This window comes from Solea solea, chromosome 10 (genome assembly GCF_958295425.1).
Source record: "Solea solea chromosome 10, fSolSol10.1, whole genome shotgun sequence".
In the NCBI taxonomy this organism is placed as follows: Eukaryota; Metazoa; Chordata; class Actinopteri; order Pleuronectiformes; family Soleidae; genus Solea; species Solea solea.
This window is the reverse complement of record NC_081143.1, coordinates 27,845,808-27,864,724: the sequence shown is the minus strand read 5'-3', so window position 1 is coordinate 27,864,724 and position 18,917 is coordinate 27,845,808. Positions and strand designations below refer to the sequence as shown.

Genomic DNA, 18,917 nt, shown 5'->3' with positions numbered 1-18,917 from the left:
CATAATTGGCTCATTAATAAAATAATAATCAGCACATACTGATTAGACATACAAACATTTTGGTAATTGAAGACATTTTATTGACTGGACTGCCGTCTCTCATTGAGCAGCGAAACTCAATTCTATTCAATGTACAGGAGAAAAAAAAAAGTCAGATGTCAAAATGTCAAAAGTCCGTATATTTTAAAATGGACTGAATCGACACCGCTGTGAGATTCTGGACCTTTGAGAGAGAAACAGAAAGGGAATGAACTTATTCAGTCAGTGTTTCATTCATTCAGCTGGAGTCAGTCTGTTTGACGGACACTTTCACCGTCGTCGTCGTCGTCTTCATCGTCTCCAAGTATTTCTACAAGAAAATAAATGAAAAAAATATATATGAAAACAGTGTGTGAGTGTGTGTATGTGTGTAAACTGTGTTTTATACAAAGCTTCTTTTCTCGTTCCCCCGGTGTTTAAACCCCTGGGGGCAACTTGGGGTCATTAACATAACCATCATGTGAGTTGTTAGGGTCACATGAGTCAAGGTGTGAAGTAGAAGAAATGAAGAAATATTGACATTTAAGAAGCTTAAACAATCGGAAATCTTGTTTTAATCATGGAAAAGCTTCAAACCAATTAATCGATTATCAAAATAGTTAATGATCGATAAATTGTTTCAGCTCTAGATTAATATTCATGCTTCAAAGAATAAATCAATTAAGAACCTATCTGTCTCCAAGTGGGCTCTCGTTTCCATCGCAGCCTGGATCATTTCTCTACGCACTGCTTCATCCCCACATCCAAATAATGATCTTTATGACGAGGATCGAGTGTTAAGAGCGTGTGGTTTGGGATAGGGAGCTGTCACTCAAACCCATGAAATCAGGACACACAAAGTGAGGAACACTGAGGTGCCAGCGTGCCAGTGTTTATGCCGCAGAGTGGGAACAAACTGAAAAATGGGAAGGTTGGGGGCCTGTTATTTTGGTACGTACTTAACTGAACCATTCAAGGAAGGTTGATCTGAATGGACATAGATGTCGTCCTCTATCTCAAACCACCTGTGTTCTCTGTCCCAAAATACAAAGTTTGCATCCTCAAAAGTTGCCTCGAAAGACTACCATGACCTGGTTGACAGCATTTTGGTAAGAGGACATATCGTCCCCCTGTTATCCAGTGTAGAAAAAACCCAAGACATATGTTCTTAGCTTCATTACAGCGCGTGCGTGTGTGTGTGTCTGTGTAACACAGCTGAGCGTGTTAACTCCTACCTTGAGGTTGTCGTAGTGTTTGATGGTTTTACAGTGGCTGATTTCTGCTTCCTTTGACCCGCTGAAGAATCGATTACACGGTTTACAGAAGAAACCCGTCTTTGGAACCAAGAACTCCAGACCTGCACGGACACACACACACACGAAAATCCTCAGCTGCTGCTCACCAACACAATAACAGGGTGAAAAAAAACAAGTCTCATACCAACAGGGTTCTTTGGGTCAAATGGAGGGAGGGAGGAGTCACTGATGATGGTCTGAATCGTCTTCTTCTCACTCTCCTCCTGTGTGTGTGCGGCGTGCGTGGAATTCTCGTGCTTTCCTGAAAAAGACAGACGCTCTTTTTAAATCTAAGTCAGCATCAGATATTTATTATCAGACAGTTGAGACTGAAATTTGACTTATTATTATTATGATTAATCGATTACTTGTTTGGTCCAATGTGGATGAGTGTTTCCTAAACCTGGAAATAATGATTTTGTTTTGTTTTCAAACCATAATTAGTTGTAATGAAGCTGAATTGAAGCTGAAAAATCAGGACAATTGATTTAATTATAAAAATTAAATACATAAAAAAGAATCTATTCTGTATTTGATACAATTGCTTTTCTTCAGACATCTGGAAGAGTGTTTTAAACCGTTTAGAAAGTGTCTGAAGTTTGTTAACTGCTCACTCACTTTTAGCTCACTGGGACACGAGCTGCTGGTCAACTGCTGCCTCAGCAATGGGAGGAAACAGGGGATCAACAACCTTTGTGCTGTGATGTTAAATCACTGATTTTCTCGATGGGGTTTGGTGTGGGAGAGTGAGCGGTTTACAAAGTGACACAAACTTCACAAAACACAAAATTTTGAGTGACTGACAGAGGCAGCAGTGGATCACCATCTCTTGTGAGCTCTGCGGGGATTTAAGTTTGTTTTTTAAAATGTGTTTTGTTCTTAGTGGGACTCGGTGTTGTTTGAGGGGAGGAGTCACGAGACCCTAAACTGCTGCTGCCTCAGAAAACAAACAAATCAAATATTTACCTGTCTCTGTCTCTACAGAAGCATCTTCTGTCTCCTTGTTCATCTTCTCCTCTTCTTGTGTTTTTTTTGTCTCAACTACCACCTTGTCCTCCAGAGTCTGGCTGACACTGACAGCACTCTCCTCCTCTTCCTCCTTCTTCTCCTCCTCCTCCTCCTCTTCATCACCGTGTGCAGTCACGGCTGCTGGGCCGGTCCATGAAGGATCAGAAGAGTCCGGTGGGTGCGCTGAAGCTGCAGAGGCAGGAACGGGAGGCTGTTGGCTCTCAGTTGTTAACGTTGTTTCTAAGAGGGCGAACAATGGATGAAAGTATAAAGTTTAAAAACTACATAAAGAAACTAGGGATGGGCGTGGCTACAAGGTGGCAGTGGCAGCAAGCACTTAGTGGACTTCATTTGTGTTTGCAGACATCGTGAAATTTACCAGGGAATTAAGAATTTAGAAAATTGAAATATTGGACAAATAACACTGGATCAGAGTGAAGCAGTACCAGAGTCAGGTGCTTCTGTTTCAGTGGGAGGAGAATCGTCGCGGGCGGCCGCCGAGTCGGACGACACTGCAGCTGCAAAAACGTCATCGGTGGCGATGACATCCTCAGGCGGCAACACCGACGGTGCTGAACTGTCTGAACACTCGGCTGCAGACTCAGACTCCTCCACTGGAGTCACCGTGGCAACCGCCACTGTCGTTTCTGTGCTCACCTCCATGGGCGTGTCCTACGAGTGGAAAACAACACAACACAAACAGGGCTGCATTCATGACCGTGTTCCAGGGTGTGAGCAGGTCGGCTAATGTGTATTTTCCGTTTGCCTCGTTTTTCAGACAATTATTAGTAACGTATAACTTCTCCTGGTATTAAGTTAAACTAACTTTATTACCAATTTGTTTAAATTAAATTACATAACATTTCTAGCCAGGGCAGCTAATAAAGACTGTTTCAATAAATGATTAATCCTCAAAATGATTGTTATCGTTGTCCAGAAATCTAAATTGATCAGTTTGAATGATGTTCTCTGAAGTCACGCCGTTACCTGTGAAACAGGTGCTCTGAAAACACCCCCATTAGCACTTGGTACACCCCTCCTGATGAAATTAACACGGCAAAAAAAATCGACCATTCAGAATTTTGGTCGAGGCAGAACGTATCGACCAGTCGACTAAGAGTTTACAGCCCTAGTGTTTATATTTGCTTTAAACTTGATTTATTACACTTCACCAGTTCTTGTAAGAAATGCAAGATGAAATGTGCGAGCAGGAAGTATTTAAATTGTAAACAATAGCGGTCATCTGTTCTATACTTCAGTTTCCAGTCATAAACTTCAGTTTACCTGTGCAGCTTCCTGTTGGACAGACATGGCAGCAGCTTCCTCTCCCTCTGTCATTTCTATGGGAACAACCGCAGATGGAGAACCAGGGAGGTCGGCGACGTCTCCAACTTCATCCACCGTCACAAAGTCACTCAGGTTGAACGGGAACTCAGCTTCTTCGTCCACCTGGTTTCATGACAGGGTACAAAGTGGATGAAGGAAACTGGATTGGGATTAAAGAGTTTCATAGATTTTTTTGGACGCAGCTGCGTCTTCTCACCATCTTACTCTCCTCCTCCGAGTTACTGTAACGTTCCTCCCTGTGCAAGCTCTGCCTGAATCCTTCTGACCTGGAAGATGACCTTGACACGTCTTCATGTCCTCTCTTTCTCCCCCGCCTCTCTCTTTCCCGCCTCTCCCTGTCTCTCCTGCCTCGGTCTTCCGACTCTCTCTCCCGCCTGCTCCTGTCCTCCCTGTCCCAGGGTCTCCTCTCCCTCTCCTTCCTCTGTTTGGCCCTTCTCAAGTCCTTCTCTTTCCTCTCCCTCTCCTGCTTCTTCTTCTCCTCCTCCTCTGTGCAGGTCTTTGTCTCTGTGGGAGCTGCTTTTTCATCACTCTGCTCTTCCTTAGGTTGTGTTTCCTCCTTTACTCCACACGTGGGAGCTGTTGTGTCGTCGGCTTGTTGGGGGATTCTTGTCCGACACTCCACGAGCAACGTGTTGACAATTGCTTGAGTGACCTGGTGAAGAAGCAGGGATCACAGAGAGAGATGTCAGAACTCAGCGGTGCAGCTCCACAAGACAAGACAATGAATGACAGACTGTTGTGGAATATTCTACCTTCGGCATCTCTGGCACGGCTGAATCTTGTGGAGCTGCAACGCCATCAGAGCTTGGTAAATCCGTCTCTTCACCAGCGGGAGGGTTTTCTTCTCCCGTTTCAGGAGCACAAACTTCTTTGTCGTCTTTTCCTGCTTCAGGAACACTAACGTCTACTTTTTCTTCTTCGTTGTCCACAGCAGCTTCAACAGCAGACATCTCACTCTGGTTTGTATCCATAACTTCCTCTGGTTTGGCGTCGGGCTCAGCTGAAGAGTCAGACACGGCAGTGGCAACCTCGTCTTTTTGGATATCATCTGCGCAACCATTTCCTTCTACAGTTTCTTCTCCACCAGCAATTTTCTCCTCCTGGCTCTCCACCGCCTCGACAGCATCTTTTTCCAGTCCCTCTGCAGGACACTCAGGCTTCTCTTCAAGTGTTTGTGTCTGCTCTTCATCGGTGGCTGTTGCTGTGTGGCTGCCTTTACCGTTTGCAGGTGTAGTCTACGATCAGACACAAGAAGGTAATGAGCCACGTCACATCAAACACATTTACAGTCTCTACTTTCTAACAAATATAAAGTGTGAAGGGGAGAAACTCTGCCTTTAATGGATAATGAATTACAGGTTACAGACCTGTGGTGTGTCCAGGTGAGCACTGACGACTTTGGTCTGAGTGATAGTTTTGGGGTCAGGTTTGCGGGAGAAGAACAGAGGGTTGTTCTGGATGATGCACGGGAACATGTGGAAGCGCTTGTAAACAGAAAGGGCCATGGTGCCAGTAGCCATCTCACAGATGACCTGAGCAGAGAGAAGAAGCAAGAGAACAGACACAGACAAGCAGTGAGATGTAAACAAATGAAAATACTGCAGCCCAGACCTTTGTGGACAAAAATCACTAAATTAATCATAAAACAACAATTTTGACAATCGGTCGAATCGTTTTGAGTCTTTTGGGAAAAAAAAATTCAGATTTTTCAGCTTCTTAAATGTGAATATTTTCTGTTTTTTTCACTCATCACAAAAACAAACCATTAAAACTGAGTAATTTTGGTTTGTGGACAAAACAAGATAATTGGGGGCATCATCATTTCCAGTTTTGCAAACAAATGTTCTTATATGCTTTATCATGAAAATGAATTACAGATTAATTAAAGAAAATAACCATTAGTTATGGTAATATTATAGCAATATTTCAAATTCATCCAGGTCATAGTGATCCAAAAAAATGACTGAATCAGTAGCAACTGGATTTGAAGTTTGCTTTGTTTTGAAATCTTTGAAAAAACTTTCCAGAAAAATGCAAGTGAAGCTACTGATTCAGTGTTTTTGGATACGGTCAAGATCAAGTTTATATTTAGCACATTTTAAAAACTACCCCCGTTTACCCAAGGTGCTGTACAATCTTAAATAAAGTTAAAAGAAACAATAAAAATGCAATAACACATATCAATACTACTTGCACCTGAGTTTATTGAGCTCAGTGCAACAAGATTCCCCCCTTTAAGATAATAAATATTCATACTTAACATATGAAATGGGAATATTCTGGATTAGCAGACACAAGACAAAGAGGCCTCACCATGTTGTTGAGCACGAGGGTCTTGATGACTGTGCCAAAGCGTCGCACCAGTTTCTGGACCTCAGAGGAGCATGAGGACGAGTTTGGGACATTCCTGATCACCAACAGGCTGCTCCAGCTGACTTTATCAGAACTTTCCTGAGGATTCAGATGAGCATTTCACCACTTATTGGTTTCACAAGGTTGAAGCTTAACTCAATATAACATATAAGTGTCCAGTCCCATGTTTTGTTGCTGTCGCCCTTCTGGTCATTCTCCTCTGACCTCAACATGGCATTTCCTTCCATTTCTCTCTTTTTCCAGACCATTCTTTGTGAGTAAAAATTCCAAATGACTATTTCTGAATACACTATGCCACATTCAAAGTCACTAAAATCACCTTTTTTCTCCACTCTGATTTGTTTTCGACTACAGCAGAACATCCTACCAACATCAATGAGTAGTTGAACAGGTGTACCTAATTAAGTGGTCAGTGAATGTGTACATTAAAGTAGTGTTGACAGTTTATTTTCATTAAAAAAATGACATTTTCACACTCATCTTAAAGAGAAAAGTTTGGTTCACACTAAAAGATGAAATACTCACTGTAAACCAAACATCCGAGTTTAAAACTGTACCACGACATTCGATCACGATGCTGCAGTAACTGCAGATATTTGTGACATATTTCACAGGATTTATGAAGCAAAACAAATCATGGGCCGCAGGTTTGAGACCTCTGGCTTATTGTTGTTTCTGTAGCTTATGGCGGTGAATAAATCTACATCAGCAAGCAGTTGAGTCACTTGATCACTGTCGATACTAAAGAAAATCCTGTTAAATAATAAGCAAAACAAAGTATAAAAATACTCACTGCAGTGTCTGATGATCCCATCAGCAGATTGTAGAGCGCCACCTGTGTTCAAAAACAAACGTGTAGTTAAAGCCGACTCTCTACTGAACAAAGTGCAACATAATATAAAATCACAAGACACTGAACAGGGTCCCGCACCTTCGTTGACATTACATTCAAGGACCTTTCAAGGAACAATTCCCCCAAATTCAAGGACTGAATGTGCTGACACAGCTTAAGATGGGAGGGCAACTTTGAAGAGCCGCTAAATATAAGTCGTCCTGTGTAGGCCTTGTCTACGTACATCAAGCAATGCAGGGCATGAAACAGTAGGTGGCGTCGTAACAAACCATGGAGACATTTACCTAAATATCAACTTCACTTCTTTCTTGCACAAAATTCAAGCACTTTCAATTTAGGAGAACAATTTTCACAACACAAACATTCAAGGATTTCAAGGACCTGTGGGAACCCTGACTGGAGAGCAGCAGAGGTTTTACACACTGTAAAGGATGTGTGCGTTAATCACGAGAGCTCACCGGTGTGTTGAGGCCAATGTGCTGTTTCACATGGATCATCTGCAGCTCAGAGTCTTTGACCTTTGCAGGGGTGGACGTGTTGCCTTTGACCATTGCTTCAGCAACATCCATGTCAGACACCGACACCAGCGCCTACAATACAGGACGGAGATCGCTGCATTTAAATATTCTGCTGCTGAGCTCACATAATCTGCGTTTGGGGGCCAGATCTGCCAACCTTTCCAATCTGTGAAGTCAAAATGATGTCAAAGGGAGTTCCAAAGGGCTCCATCAGCAGGACGATGTCGCTCTCCGACCAGCCGCTCTCAGGGAGTCCAGTGATCAAAACTAGTCCTTTCTGTGGGAGACGATGGAAACGGAGAAAACACCTCAAAAGCGATTCAAGGCCATTTTCACAGACATCTGCCTCAGTTGCAAATCAGACACAGTACAGAACAATATAAACTTATTTATATTTTCATACATAAAATAAAGTAAGACCAACTGAAATCGCATTGTTATCGTCTTCAGATGCTTAAAAACACTTTAAATTTAAAGCTAATTATGATTTTTTTTTTTAAATCTAATTTTATCTGAATGCCTGGACAACCGTTTATAACTTTTCTATTTTTTCTATTCTAATTTTTAATAAAAAAAAAAAAATACAGTAAAATAAAGTAACAGCATGGGTCATGTACCTCAACTGAACTCTTCTGGTCAGCCTCAACTCCTGCAGCGAGAGAAAGACAAGAAAAAGAGCTGAGACAACAAACTAACATATGACATCACATACTACTAATCATGTACCAAAGCTATTTCCACTTTTAACCATTGTCTGAATTAATGGGCAAAATGATCATCAGTAATCAGTAAGTATTAGTATTACAATCCGTAATGATATTGTTACTATACACTGAGCATTTGTTGACAGTGAAATGTATGTTCGGTAAACGTTTAGTTGTCCTACCAGCAGCAGCCATCTTCTGTCCTGTAGTAGGTTTGCTGTGAAGTCAGAATCATTTATAGTTGAGTGAAAACAGAGCAGATTTGAAGTTAGCAACACGGCTGAACCGTAGATTTAAAATAAAAAGGAGAAGATAACTGTGACAAACCTGGCATCAGAAGACTGCCCTCCTTCAGGTTTCTAAAAGAAAACAAGAGAATCAACTGCATTCAAATAAACTAGTAAAACAGCAACTGTTCCTTTGCATTTCTTATTCAAACATAGTCAAAGTTGACACTACACACACTTGAACGTTCTTTTACGAATATCTTCGCATTTCTTGTCCAAACACTGCCAAAGTGTACTCTCATTTTTTTTGTCACCTTTTTAGGAGAGAAAAAAAAGTGTGTGTCGTCTCTCTTCAGGATTAGGAATGATTACAATCCATCATAGAAAAGGGCTTAATTTGTCCAACACCATATATCAAAATGTAGCCCTGGACCCCGTTTAATACTGGGTTTTTGTACCCATCCTTAGACGGCGCTCCACTAAATAGTAGCCTTAAAAAGTCATATGCCCAGTCATTCGATTAACAGCTGGACAGGCGTTCCATCACGTTGAGCTTCATCATTTTGGCTTTACGTCTTACTAGAGTTTAAGGCGGAATATGTCACAATCGTCAAATGCTTGTTTCCAGAACGGTACCTTGGCTGTGGACACAGTGATTTGCTGTTCCCTGATAGAGAGATTTGTGGAGTTAGCCAGCGCCTGGGCATCTTCTGCCTTCACCATGCACACAGACGCCTGCGACAGGGCGAGGGAAGAGAAGGAATGTAAAAAGTGATGAGGAACACAAAACATACAGATACAAAACATCTGCAGCATAGAATGATCTTCACACAGCTTTAAATAGACTTTAACTTTCTCCACTCGTACGTGTGCCCCTACACACCCTCTATGTAAACTGGAGTTATAAAGGTGTTGCAGGTAAAGTATAAAACTGTTTTTGAGAGGCCATTAAGACTTGCCTTTGAAAAGGGAAAATTCTTCCTTTATTATAGAGATTATAGTTTTAAACTGCTGTTTCAAAAGTATACAAGTCATCAAAGCACCTTTTGTCCTTCAGGCTTCTCGCTCTCTTCCTCGGAGCAGGGCATGAGGATCACGTTGTTGATTGTGCCAAAGGAGCTGACCAAGTCGGTAACTTCCTGCTCCGTGGCATCGTTTGGGATGCCCGTGAGATAAACCAGTCGATCTCCGATGGAGTCCTGAGAGGTTGGAGTCACAGCTTTCTTCTTCTTTTTGGCTGGTGCAGGTTTAGCGGGCTGGATACAGAAAGACAAAGATTTCAGATTCAAGTTTAAGGGGATCAAAGAAACGGTTTGAGTGAATAAAACTCATTCAGAACTAGAACTAGATATTCAACCGCAACAAAAAATATTTTGGGACTGACCAAAAATGCTATTTACTAAGTATAAATCATCATTTCTTTGTTCTACAATACATCATTAGCCGTCAACTTCAAGTAGAAAACATTTCTAATACAAAAAAAGAAAAGGAAAACCCACTGCATCAGAAGCTCTTGTGTTTGCACTTTTGTTGACCTTGAACCAACCCATTGGTCCTCTTTTGGAGGAGGACTTTAATGGTTTGGAGTGGTCATCCGCTTTAAAGGACGATGGACGTTGAGATGTGTCAGAGAAGAACTTTGCAGAATGTCCATGTGGACGCTTCAATCCACTCCGGAAGGAAAAGCCTGTTAATCAGTAGGAACATGGAATGCTCGTCACAGTATTTTGCACACACAAACAGTGTTGCAACAAGTTTTCACATCAATAATTACGCAACATAAGTGTGATTAACCATACAAGTGGCAGTGTTCTCAGTGGAAGAAGAACATACACACTGACCTGATGACTCCCTGTCCCTCCTCTCAGGTCGATGCTCTCTGGAGAAGGGTCGACGGGGGTTTTGGTGCTCCAACTGATGCTCTTAGAAGAGCAAAGAAAGATACTGGGTTAGTTTTGAAGTAGATCTACTACACTGAGTCATTAATCCAGTCATTTCTGGGTCATTAGGGCTGCAACTATAATATATTAATAACCTATGTGCATTAAATCTAATTTGTCTGCAGTGCTAGACAAGTGAAAAGTCTTTTGAAGCAGGACATTTTCTTTGACAACATTTGAACTGAATTTGAACTGAAGGGGTGGAGTGGCTCAGTGGTTAAGACTGGTACCCTGTGTGCGAAAGACATCATGGTCGCAATGGTCGCAAGTTCGATTCCACCCCTGGCTGATCTCAATTCCATTGTAAGTCGCTTTGAGTAAAAGCGTCTGCTAAATGACATGTAATGTAATTTAATGAATTTAAGATAAGATAAGATAGCTTTATTTATCTCACAGTGGAGAGAAAATTTCTGCCCTGGAAGAATAAAAATCTTTAATTTCAAGAGATAAATAAACAGATTATACCATTTACTGTGATAATGAGTCAGAAAGTGCATTAAGATACATTATTGTTTTAGGGTCTACAGTTCACCACCAGGGCTGCGTTCCATTTACATCAAAACTCGGAAGTCCAAACTGGGAGTGACGTCACACCCGAGTTCACTGAGGTCCAGTTGAGAAATACTACGTGTAGTATAATTTACATAAACATCACAATTGCTATTAATGGTAAAGCTGGAGGTGTTTGTATGGTGGCAGCCATTTCAGAATGCGAGTAGGAAATCTGACCCTGGAAATACCGAGTTCTGACTACAAATGGAACACACCAGAAGCACATGTTGTGTCTTCTCTGTGGTACGTGTGGTACCTGAATACTGGTGGTAGCGAGGCTGACGATGGGGTGAGTACGGTTTTCCATGTGGCCCCAGGGCCTGGGGGCCCAGTCTGCGTTTTCCATGGGGAGGACTCGGGCCCGGAGAGCCAGAGAGGGATCGGGATACAGAGTGGGATGGAGACGGATGTTTGGGATCCCGGTGAACCTGGCCGCCATATTGTTCATTGTGCCTGAACAAAAATACATTTATTGATGAACAAACAGACTTGATTTTCAGCGACTAGTGGATGGACAAATAGCAAAAAGCCCAACTGACCTTGGGGTATTGGGTTTCCAGGAAGGGTACCTTCAGAGACACAAACATCTGTTAGCATGCCATTAAACATCTTACTTAAACACTGAAGCTTAGAAAGAAAGAAAAAATACTAGGGCTGCAAATAACTCTTTTCATAATCGATGAATAGTCCAGTACTTGTTTGGTCCACAAAATGTTAATCGCTGTTTCTCAAACCTCCAAATGTTGATGTTCTCAAATGTCCACAAACTTAACTTATTCCGTTTATACGATTCCTTAGTTATTTGGAGTAAAGAAACCAAAACAAAACAAAATCAACATTTAAGAAGCTTGAAAACACAGAGAAAATGATTCAATATCAAAATATTTAACAATTAATCACACAATCAATTCATAATGGATAATTCTTTGCAGCCCTGCACAACTTCAAGTGTCAAGACATTTGCATGTATTGTTGCTTTTGGTTTCACTGTGATATAAAACTGCTTCACCAACATTTCACATGTTCTGTTAAAGTTTGTTAACCTGCTTTCAAACCGCTCTCTGCATTTCGACTAAACGTGAAGTGAATTTATTGACAAGGGCACTTGTCAAAAAGAGTGTAAACTATTTGGTAGTGAGCGCCAAGGTTTCAAGAACGTTCAGCTTCAGTAGCACATTTAACATTTCCTCACTTGTTGCGCAGGTCTCTGCAGGCAGCAGTGTGCTTAACGGTGTTAATATGATCAAGCCAGTCCTGAAGAAAAATGACAAATAGGAGAGAAAGATGTCAGACATCAGGTTACACAAACCTCACATTTCACATACATTAAGGATAAAAGACGAGCCAAGTGGAGGCACTTGTTTTTTGAGACGCGCTCAAGTGAAATTTTGTCGTTATGTTGACTTGACATGTTGTGAAAACCCTAAACTGAAACGCGACTCATGGTTGTTCTATTCCATAAATCATGTTTAAACTGTGTCACAGCTGTGAGTGGACTGAACAAAACAAAACAAATCAGATTATTTTTGCTCAATGGTTGACATATTCTGTATGGAATTTACTTTACTATTAACACACTGTCTCATTGAAAGCGATAACCCATTTTTCCCTCTTTCTTTTGCTACAAATGCTGTTTGGATAATTCACCAAGTAGCGTCAGGAGACCAGAGACATTTGTTTAGTACAACATGATCCGTTATCAATTGCCAGTGGCACTTCTAACAGCCTGCGATTTGTCACAATTCAAGTCTAAAACAATTGAAAGTTCTAGAGCTACAACCTTAAATTGTCACTGTTACAAAAACCACTGCACATTATGTTAAGATACAAGATTGAAAGAAATGTTTGGAAAATCTCCTTCTGTAGATCCCACACTTGGCATGGTGGAGAAATCAGGACAGCCAAACTCTATGGTAAATTATATTTACTGTGATGACACTGAGACACAGTACAAATCATTTCAAATCTTACTGAACTGGACACTTTGTCAATCATAACACCATTGGTGAACACGTCATCATTATACATCACCATTGTCTTGTTATACCCTCAGATTCCATACAAAAGACATATCACAAGCAATGTGATAATTTTCAATGATTAACAAGACTGGTGGGAAAGAATAAGTGGAACACCAGAATGTTTTGGTAGTTTGATGGTGGGCTACACAGTACATTATATCTTTCAATCCAGTCCAATCACTTTCAGCATGTTTTGCATATATATATATATATATATATATATATATATATATATATATATATATATATAGAGTTTAGTTTTAAGGGAACTTCAAAAAGCTGCATTTTCAGGACCTTTAAGACCAAGAAACCAAAAGTTTCCTGAAGACTGCTGGGTGTTCTTTCCACTCCAGTCCACCAGGTGTCAGTACTGTAAATGACTAAAAAGCCACAGCGTCAATCCAACACACAGCAAGGCCAGGTGCGTCTGCCTTCTGAGATGTTGCTGCTACATGCACAAATTAATAAATACTAAGTTTATGTTGAGTTCTGACACAGTTTTGGGTTTAGTTTGAAGAGTCCCTGGCATGATGGTGCACAGTTCCTGGTAAGTTCCCTAGTTCCTGGTGAAAGATCCCAACAGTAGAAGTGCTTGATACTTCAACATTATCATGAGGTGGCTGGATACATTTAGATTGTAATCTAATTACCAGGAAATTAAGCCATAGCATGTTTTTTCCCCATCTGTATGGCCTTTTTGAAAATGTGTACTTTACACATGCAAAGATTTTGGCAACCTACAAAGTTTTGCCAAGTCTTAAGCACGAGCCTGGAAATATTGATGTTTTGCCATTGTGTGGCACAACTCAATGTTTGTATAAAACATAAAATAATAAGCTACTCTTATACATATAATTACTTTGGTGCCCACAATTTTGCATATACCACACAAGGTTTTTTTTTGGTTCAGAAGTGCAGTAAAGTACCAATTTAAGATTTATTTTGTACTAGGGGTTGCTGAACATGCAGCAAGCTCACAGAGTAACTGTACATGTGTATTTCAACGGAAATTACCAACCAGCTGAATTTAAAACCATCAGAATCACTGATCTTGACACCTGTCCGGTAAAGAAAGATTAACTATATCAACACGTGAACGCATTTTTCTCAGCAAACAGCATATGTTGACACTCACCTTTTCCTGATCACACTGAATGTGGCACAGGGAGCAGGTGTGGGGATACACCTTTGGAGACACAGCAGAGAAATCACCTATCATGGTGGGAGTCGGTAACTTCTTGCTGCCGTTGCCATGTGGTTTTGTGCCAGATGAAGAAGAGACAGATCGTCTTGAGGAATCATCACTTCTAGTTTCAGATGAGGGCCTTGGTTTGGGGCCGTTGTGCCTGTAATCTCTGTCTAGATTGCGAGATTTGGACGATGGTGGCAATTCTCTCACGGGTGATCGACTGATCTTGTGTTGTTCAGTGCTTGCCCTGCGATAGTCCCGGTCTCCGTGTTTGCTAGATTCAGTTTGCTCCAAATGAACTTGTCGCCGTTCAGTTTTATCCACTTTTGGGTACATTTTAACTGTCCTTTCATTGGAGAGCTGCTCTCGTTTGAACGATTCTCTGGTACTACTTTCGTCCTTTGCCCGACTGGCATGACCATAGTCAATGACTTTACCTGCCGTCTGTGTAACAGTAAGAAGGCTAGGCACATCTGGGGAGCGTGAATGGGCCACTGGTGAAGAGCGAGGAGGCAGAGGCATATCATGGATACTGCGTGAGAACTGTGATGAGGAAGAAGAAGCCACAGGTTTTGGCTTGCCTGACTTGTTGATTTGGATGTCACGCAATATTAAAGGTAAAGTATCTGGGGTTAGCTGATCGTCAGGGTAGTGACTCAGCACTTCCAAGTCCTCGTTAGAAAGTCCAAAACTAGCCAAAATGCTTCCTGCACTCTCTGGAGTGTACAAAACGTGACCATCTCCACCACCACCACCACTTCTAACACCATGACGGTGTTGGCCTTGGGGCGATGGTGAGTCACTCACATTGGCACTCCAGCTTGATATGCTTGATCCAGTGTGACTGCCCCCAGGCTGCTGCTGAGGTCCCTGGTGTCGTGATGGCTGTTGACTTGAACCAGGTGGGGGAGTAGCAAAGAGTTTTGATGGAGCTTGGTAGTTTGACCAGTCTACTCCTTGATGGTGGCCAGACTGATTATCAGAGGTGAGTGGTGCAGAGCCATAGGTTCCATGTTGACTGATCCCAGGACCTGAACCTTGACTGTGGTGTTGGCTTGATGGGTTCATGTGGTCGATGAGGCGGTGGTCCATGTCTCTGGCGCCCCGGATAGCCAGGGCAGACTCTAGCTCATCCGGGAGCTGTGTGGGACGAGGAAATTGAAAGCCCATCTGTGTCATCATATCAGAAGGATTCTGATTCTGATTTGGATGTGGCTGATGGTGAGGCCTGGGCCCATTTGAGTGGTGGGAGTGGTGGTGGTACATGGCAGCGGGAAAACTCAGTCTTTTAGATTTGTGGGTTTTGTTGTTTATATCCAAGTGAAACCCAGGAGCTGACACCTCTTGTCTATTGAGAAGACTCAAGAGGGCCAGTTGATGAGGTATTGCCACCCCAAAACCGTTATTGTTGTGACGCCAGCTGTCAACAGTTAGAGTTGCAAGAGAGGCAAGCTGCTGAAGAGCAATTCGGGCACGAGTCTCAATCTGGGCCAAATGGAGAGCTGTTACTGCAGCAGCACCAGCTACAGGTCCAAATATGAAATTGGTCCCTCTGCTTATGTTGGCAATGGAGAAGGTTGTGCTGGGTTCCAAGTGAAGCGTAGGAGCGAGGTGTGAATAACTGTCTGTGTGCACAGCGAGGCTGTGAGGTGGAAAGCAGAAATATACTATTAAAGATGAGTATGCTTTACTTTTATTCCAAAAGTGGCTTTTCAGTTGAAGTCCTTTTCCAAAAACATCTTTATGCAATTCATTCTGTGTGTAGTTTCTTCCCTTAAAAATTTGTCAAAGCATAAAGAAACTCGGTCAGCTTCGAGATCTTCCTCTCTTGCTGTCGTCAAGTTTTCCCATCATGCTTCACTTTCAGGGAGGCAAAGTAACACTAAGCAAAAACAATGAATCAATGGAAATCATGAAATACCCAAACAGCAAATATGGATTTAAACTATAGGGATGTGATACTGAAGACTGGACATTATAGAAAAGAAATAGTTACGAAAACACTTACTATCCTTCAATTGGGTTCTTTATGCCAAGTGGTAATTAGAGATACATTGCAATTTTCTATTTAACGGCCTGAATGTTGACCTGTATGCCATCATGCGAGATGTGCTACTCAAAACACTGATCAAAATAAAATACAATACAACTTTTCCATTATGTGACTACACACAATTGGCTGCACCTCTTTGCTCAACATGTTGTGAACCCTGCATTACTTTCACAAGCTCTCATCATTTTAAATGTAAATAGCATTTTTGCTATAGATGGGCATTCTTGAAATGCCTATCTGTAGCTGTAAGTTGTGTAAATGGAAAATTACTATTATAGTTTATGTTTAAAACAAATCTCATTATCTCTGAGAATGTCCCTTTAGTAAAATGACTAAATTGGTCAATATTGCCCATTTTACAAATCTGATAGACCATATCACAAGACTCGCATGACTTAAAATACCATTCACACAAATATTTAAAAGGCAAAAACACTCATCGACTTCCTGTGCTGACTTAAAATATGACCTTAATTTTCCCTTTATTTTAGTCATGTGATCAAATTGTTCCCATAATAATCACATAATGTGAACAATATGACCACATTACAATTTATAGATATTCCTTCAATATCTTGACATGGATGGGTAGACGCTAATTATGTTAATCTGAAACTAGGAATTTCATTTATATTATCCAATTAAATGCTGTAAAACATGAAATACATAATTTAAAATCATACCTGCTTTCAATTTCATTCAACTGATTCTAACTAGAAAAATAGGAAATAGAGTTATGTGTTTCCATACAGGTAAAAACAGACAATTAAATGGTAGATATCTCTTATTATCTTAAATGACAAACTCAAATCTTTTACAAAGTCAACAGAGGCATCAGCTAATTTTACACCAACATAGGACTTCTTATTTTAAATATGTGTTGTAATCAAATTTCGACTCCCCCTCACAATCTAGGTAGGAATTCCAGAAAGATACGTGGCATCACTCTCTCCTGCTTTATATCATGATAACCCATCTCACTCACATCTCTATGAGCTCCAGGAAGCTGCTCCTTTCTCTTTCTTCAGATGCATATGCCAAGTAGGGCTGTCACTTCCTATTCAACATTCAATGTTATTTCAAATGTGTGAACATTTGTAAAGTTCACCCAACACAGAAATGATGGGTTCAAAACCCAACCCTTAGGATCCAGCAGAAGGATTTCCTAATTATAAATATCTGTGAATGGACTTCTCTACCTAAAACGAGAGCTACTTGTGTGATTATGGCAGATAATATCAGAAATTTGGGAAATTGGGTTTGGTTCCAGTTTGCCTGGAAGTGAGTGATTTCCCATTCAAGGGGTGTTGGATGTTATGAATACACACTAATGCTAGCATCATTGTTAATTAGAGGCGGGTATCGATTCGGTTATATATTGCCGTCCTTTCTCATGCAATACAATAATCAATACGCCATCAATCAATATTCTTTATTAACAAACGCCGGAATGCCGCTACTTCATGTCTCCTTCTCGTCTTTCAATATAATGATCATCACAGCATCGTTGTATCATGAACCAACCATGTATCGCATGATTTGTAATGTAATAATCATATGTATTTACTTAAATTAGCTTTTATTGACACAAGTGGAACAAGATATTCCTAATGAAACCAGGAATAGAAACAGTGCAGTAGTGTGGTCCACCTACACATGCACGAGTTTTTTTCTCCCTATTAAAGCTTCTGGAAAATAGAAAAAAATGTGAGAAAACCCAAAATATTTGGACTGAAATGATAAAGCCTTGCGTGACGACAGCGCCAGCTGACGATGTACGAGCCTGTGCTGCGTTTAATCGCTACAAACAACACAAAGTATTATAATGACAGCACAAGTGCTGTATTTGTTCGGAACTAAAAAGTGATTAAAATAGTAACAACAATAATAATAATAATATAGAGCGACAAACACGGGGCCTCCCACACATGACAGCCATTTTGGGTGTTTTCGCCGCCGAGTAGACGTTAGCTAGCCACCGTTAGCATACAAACCGTGCCGCTGCGCTTCCAAACGTTCAACAAATACCTTTTCACGGAGAGTCGATGTGGACCGTCGTCGTTCCCTTTCCGCACGTTGTCACAAATTTCGAGTAGGTAGATCTGCAGCAGCGGAGAAGCGGAACGGGGCTGATGCTGCGCCCAAAATCCGCCATCAGCAAATTAACAATTCTACTACCTCACTTCCGGCGGTCCAGTCACGGCTTAGTACTTTGCTGCCTCCCAACGGTTCTGAGACGTCATTGCATCTGATCCACTAATGCGTTTCAACAGTTGTCGAAGGATTTTCCAGGACATAATATAATCAAAATAAATAAAATAAAAACGTATTATTTTTTTTTTATTGAGGTCATATGTATCTAATTATATATATTAAGAGAAAAAAGTTGTAATATTATGAGAAAAACAAATGTAATATTACAAGATCTATATATTTTTTTAATATTCCAAGAATAAAGTTATGAGTATTATGAGAAAAAAGTCTTAATGTTTCCAAAAATGTTTATTTATTTATTTTTTATTTTACAAGAATAAAGCAATATTATGACTTTGTTTTACACTATTATTGGCGCATGCCTCCATTCACATGGTATGATGGATCGTTTATATAATATTGCGACTCAAAAGTTAAGTATTATTTTTTCTTCAGTATAGCCCTGATACGGATACAACGAAATTGGGTGAGACTCAAAAGAACAGAATAAGTTTAAATCAAGAATCATAAAATACAACAAAATAAGGTTACACACCATAAAAACTTATATACCTTTTTTTTTTTTATCGTATGCTCACACATGTGACATCAATTATCACATGACA

The 18,917-nt window shown here is 40.7% G+C and overlaps 1 protein-coding gene across 2 annotated transcripts; it reads right to left on the bottom strand.

The window, feature by feature from the left end:
• Positions 1 to 57: 57 nt before the first annotated feature.
• LOC131467036 (uncharacterized) lies at positions 58 to 18,274 on the bottom strand. Of its 2 annotated transcripts, none has more exons than XM_058640722.1 (25): positions 18,127 to 18,274; positions 13,992 to 15,687; positions 12,028 to 12,089; positions 11,375 to 11,404; positions 11,092 to 11,288; positions 10,185 to 10,265; positions 9,843 to 10,030; positions 9,387 to 9,599; positions 8,980 to 9,078; positions 8,444 to 8,475; positions 8,299 to 8,333; positions 8,030 to 8,061; positions 7,570 to 7,689; positions 7,353 to 7,484; positions 6,835 to 6,876; positions 5,982 to 6,119; positions 5,036 to 5,200; positions 4,421 to 4,903; positions 3,865 to 4,320; positions 3,606 to 3,770; positions 2,768 to 2,993; positions 2,280 to 2,561; positions 1,459 to 1,575; positions 1,254 to 1,375; positions 58 to 349 (listed from the first exon to the last, which is right to left on the bottom strand). In XM_058640722.1, the coding sequence occupies exons 2-25, from the start codon at positions 15,309 to 15,311 to the stop codon at positions 278 to 280; spliced, it is 4,809 nt and encodes a 1,602-aa protein (XP_058496705.1). In that variant the 5' UTR covers positions 15,312 to 15,687; positions 18,127 to 18,274; the 3' UTR covers positions 58 to 277. The 2 variants fall into 2 exon arrangements, with proteins under 2 accessions (XP_058496705.1, XP_058496706.1); XM_058640723.1 differs by having other exon boundaries at positions 13,992 to 15,712; positions 18,127 to 18,273.
• Between the last annotated feature and the right edge of the window lie 643 nt (positions 18,275 to 18,917).

What these genes read in the sequence shown, in the direction of transcription:
- LOC131467036 (XM_058640722.1), bottom strand. Translation starts at nt 15,311, where the DNA reads ATGTACCACCACCACTCCCACCACTCAAATGGGCCCAGGCCTCACCAT. An exon ending in CCGTGCCAGAGATGCCGAAG is followed by an intron (nt 4,321 to 4,420) that starts GTAGAATATTCC and finishes CTTCTTCACCAG; the next exon opens with GTCACTCAAGCAATTGTCAA. An exon ending in TTCTGTAGAGACAGAGACAG is followed by an intron (nt 1,576 to 2,279) that starts GTAAATATTTGA and finishes TGTCTTTTTCAG; the next exon opens with GAAAGCACGAGAATTCCACG.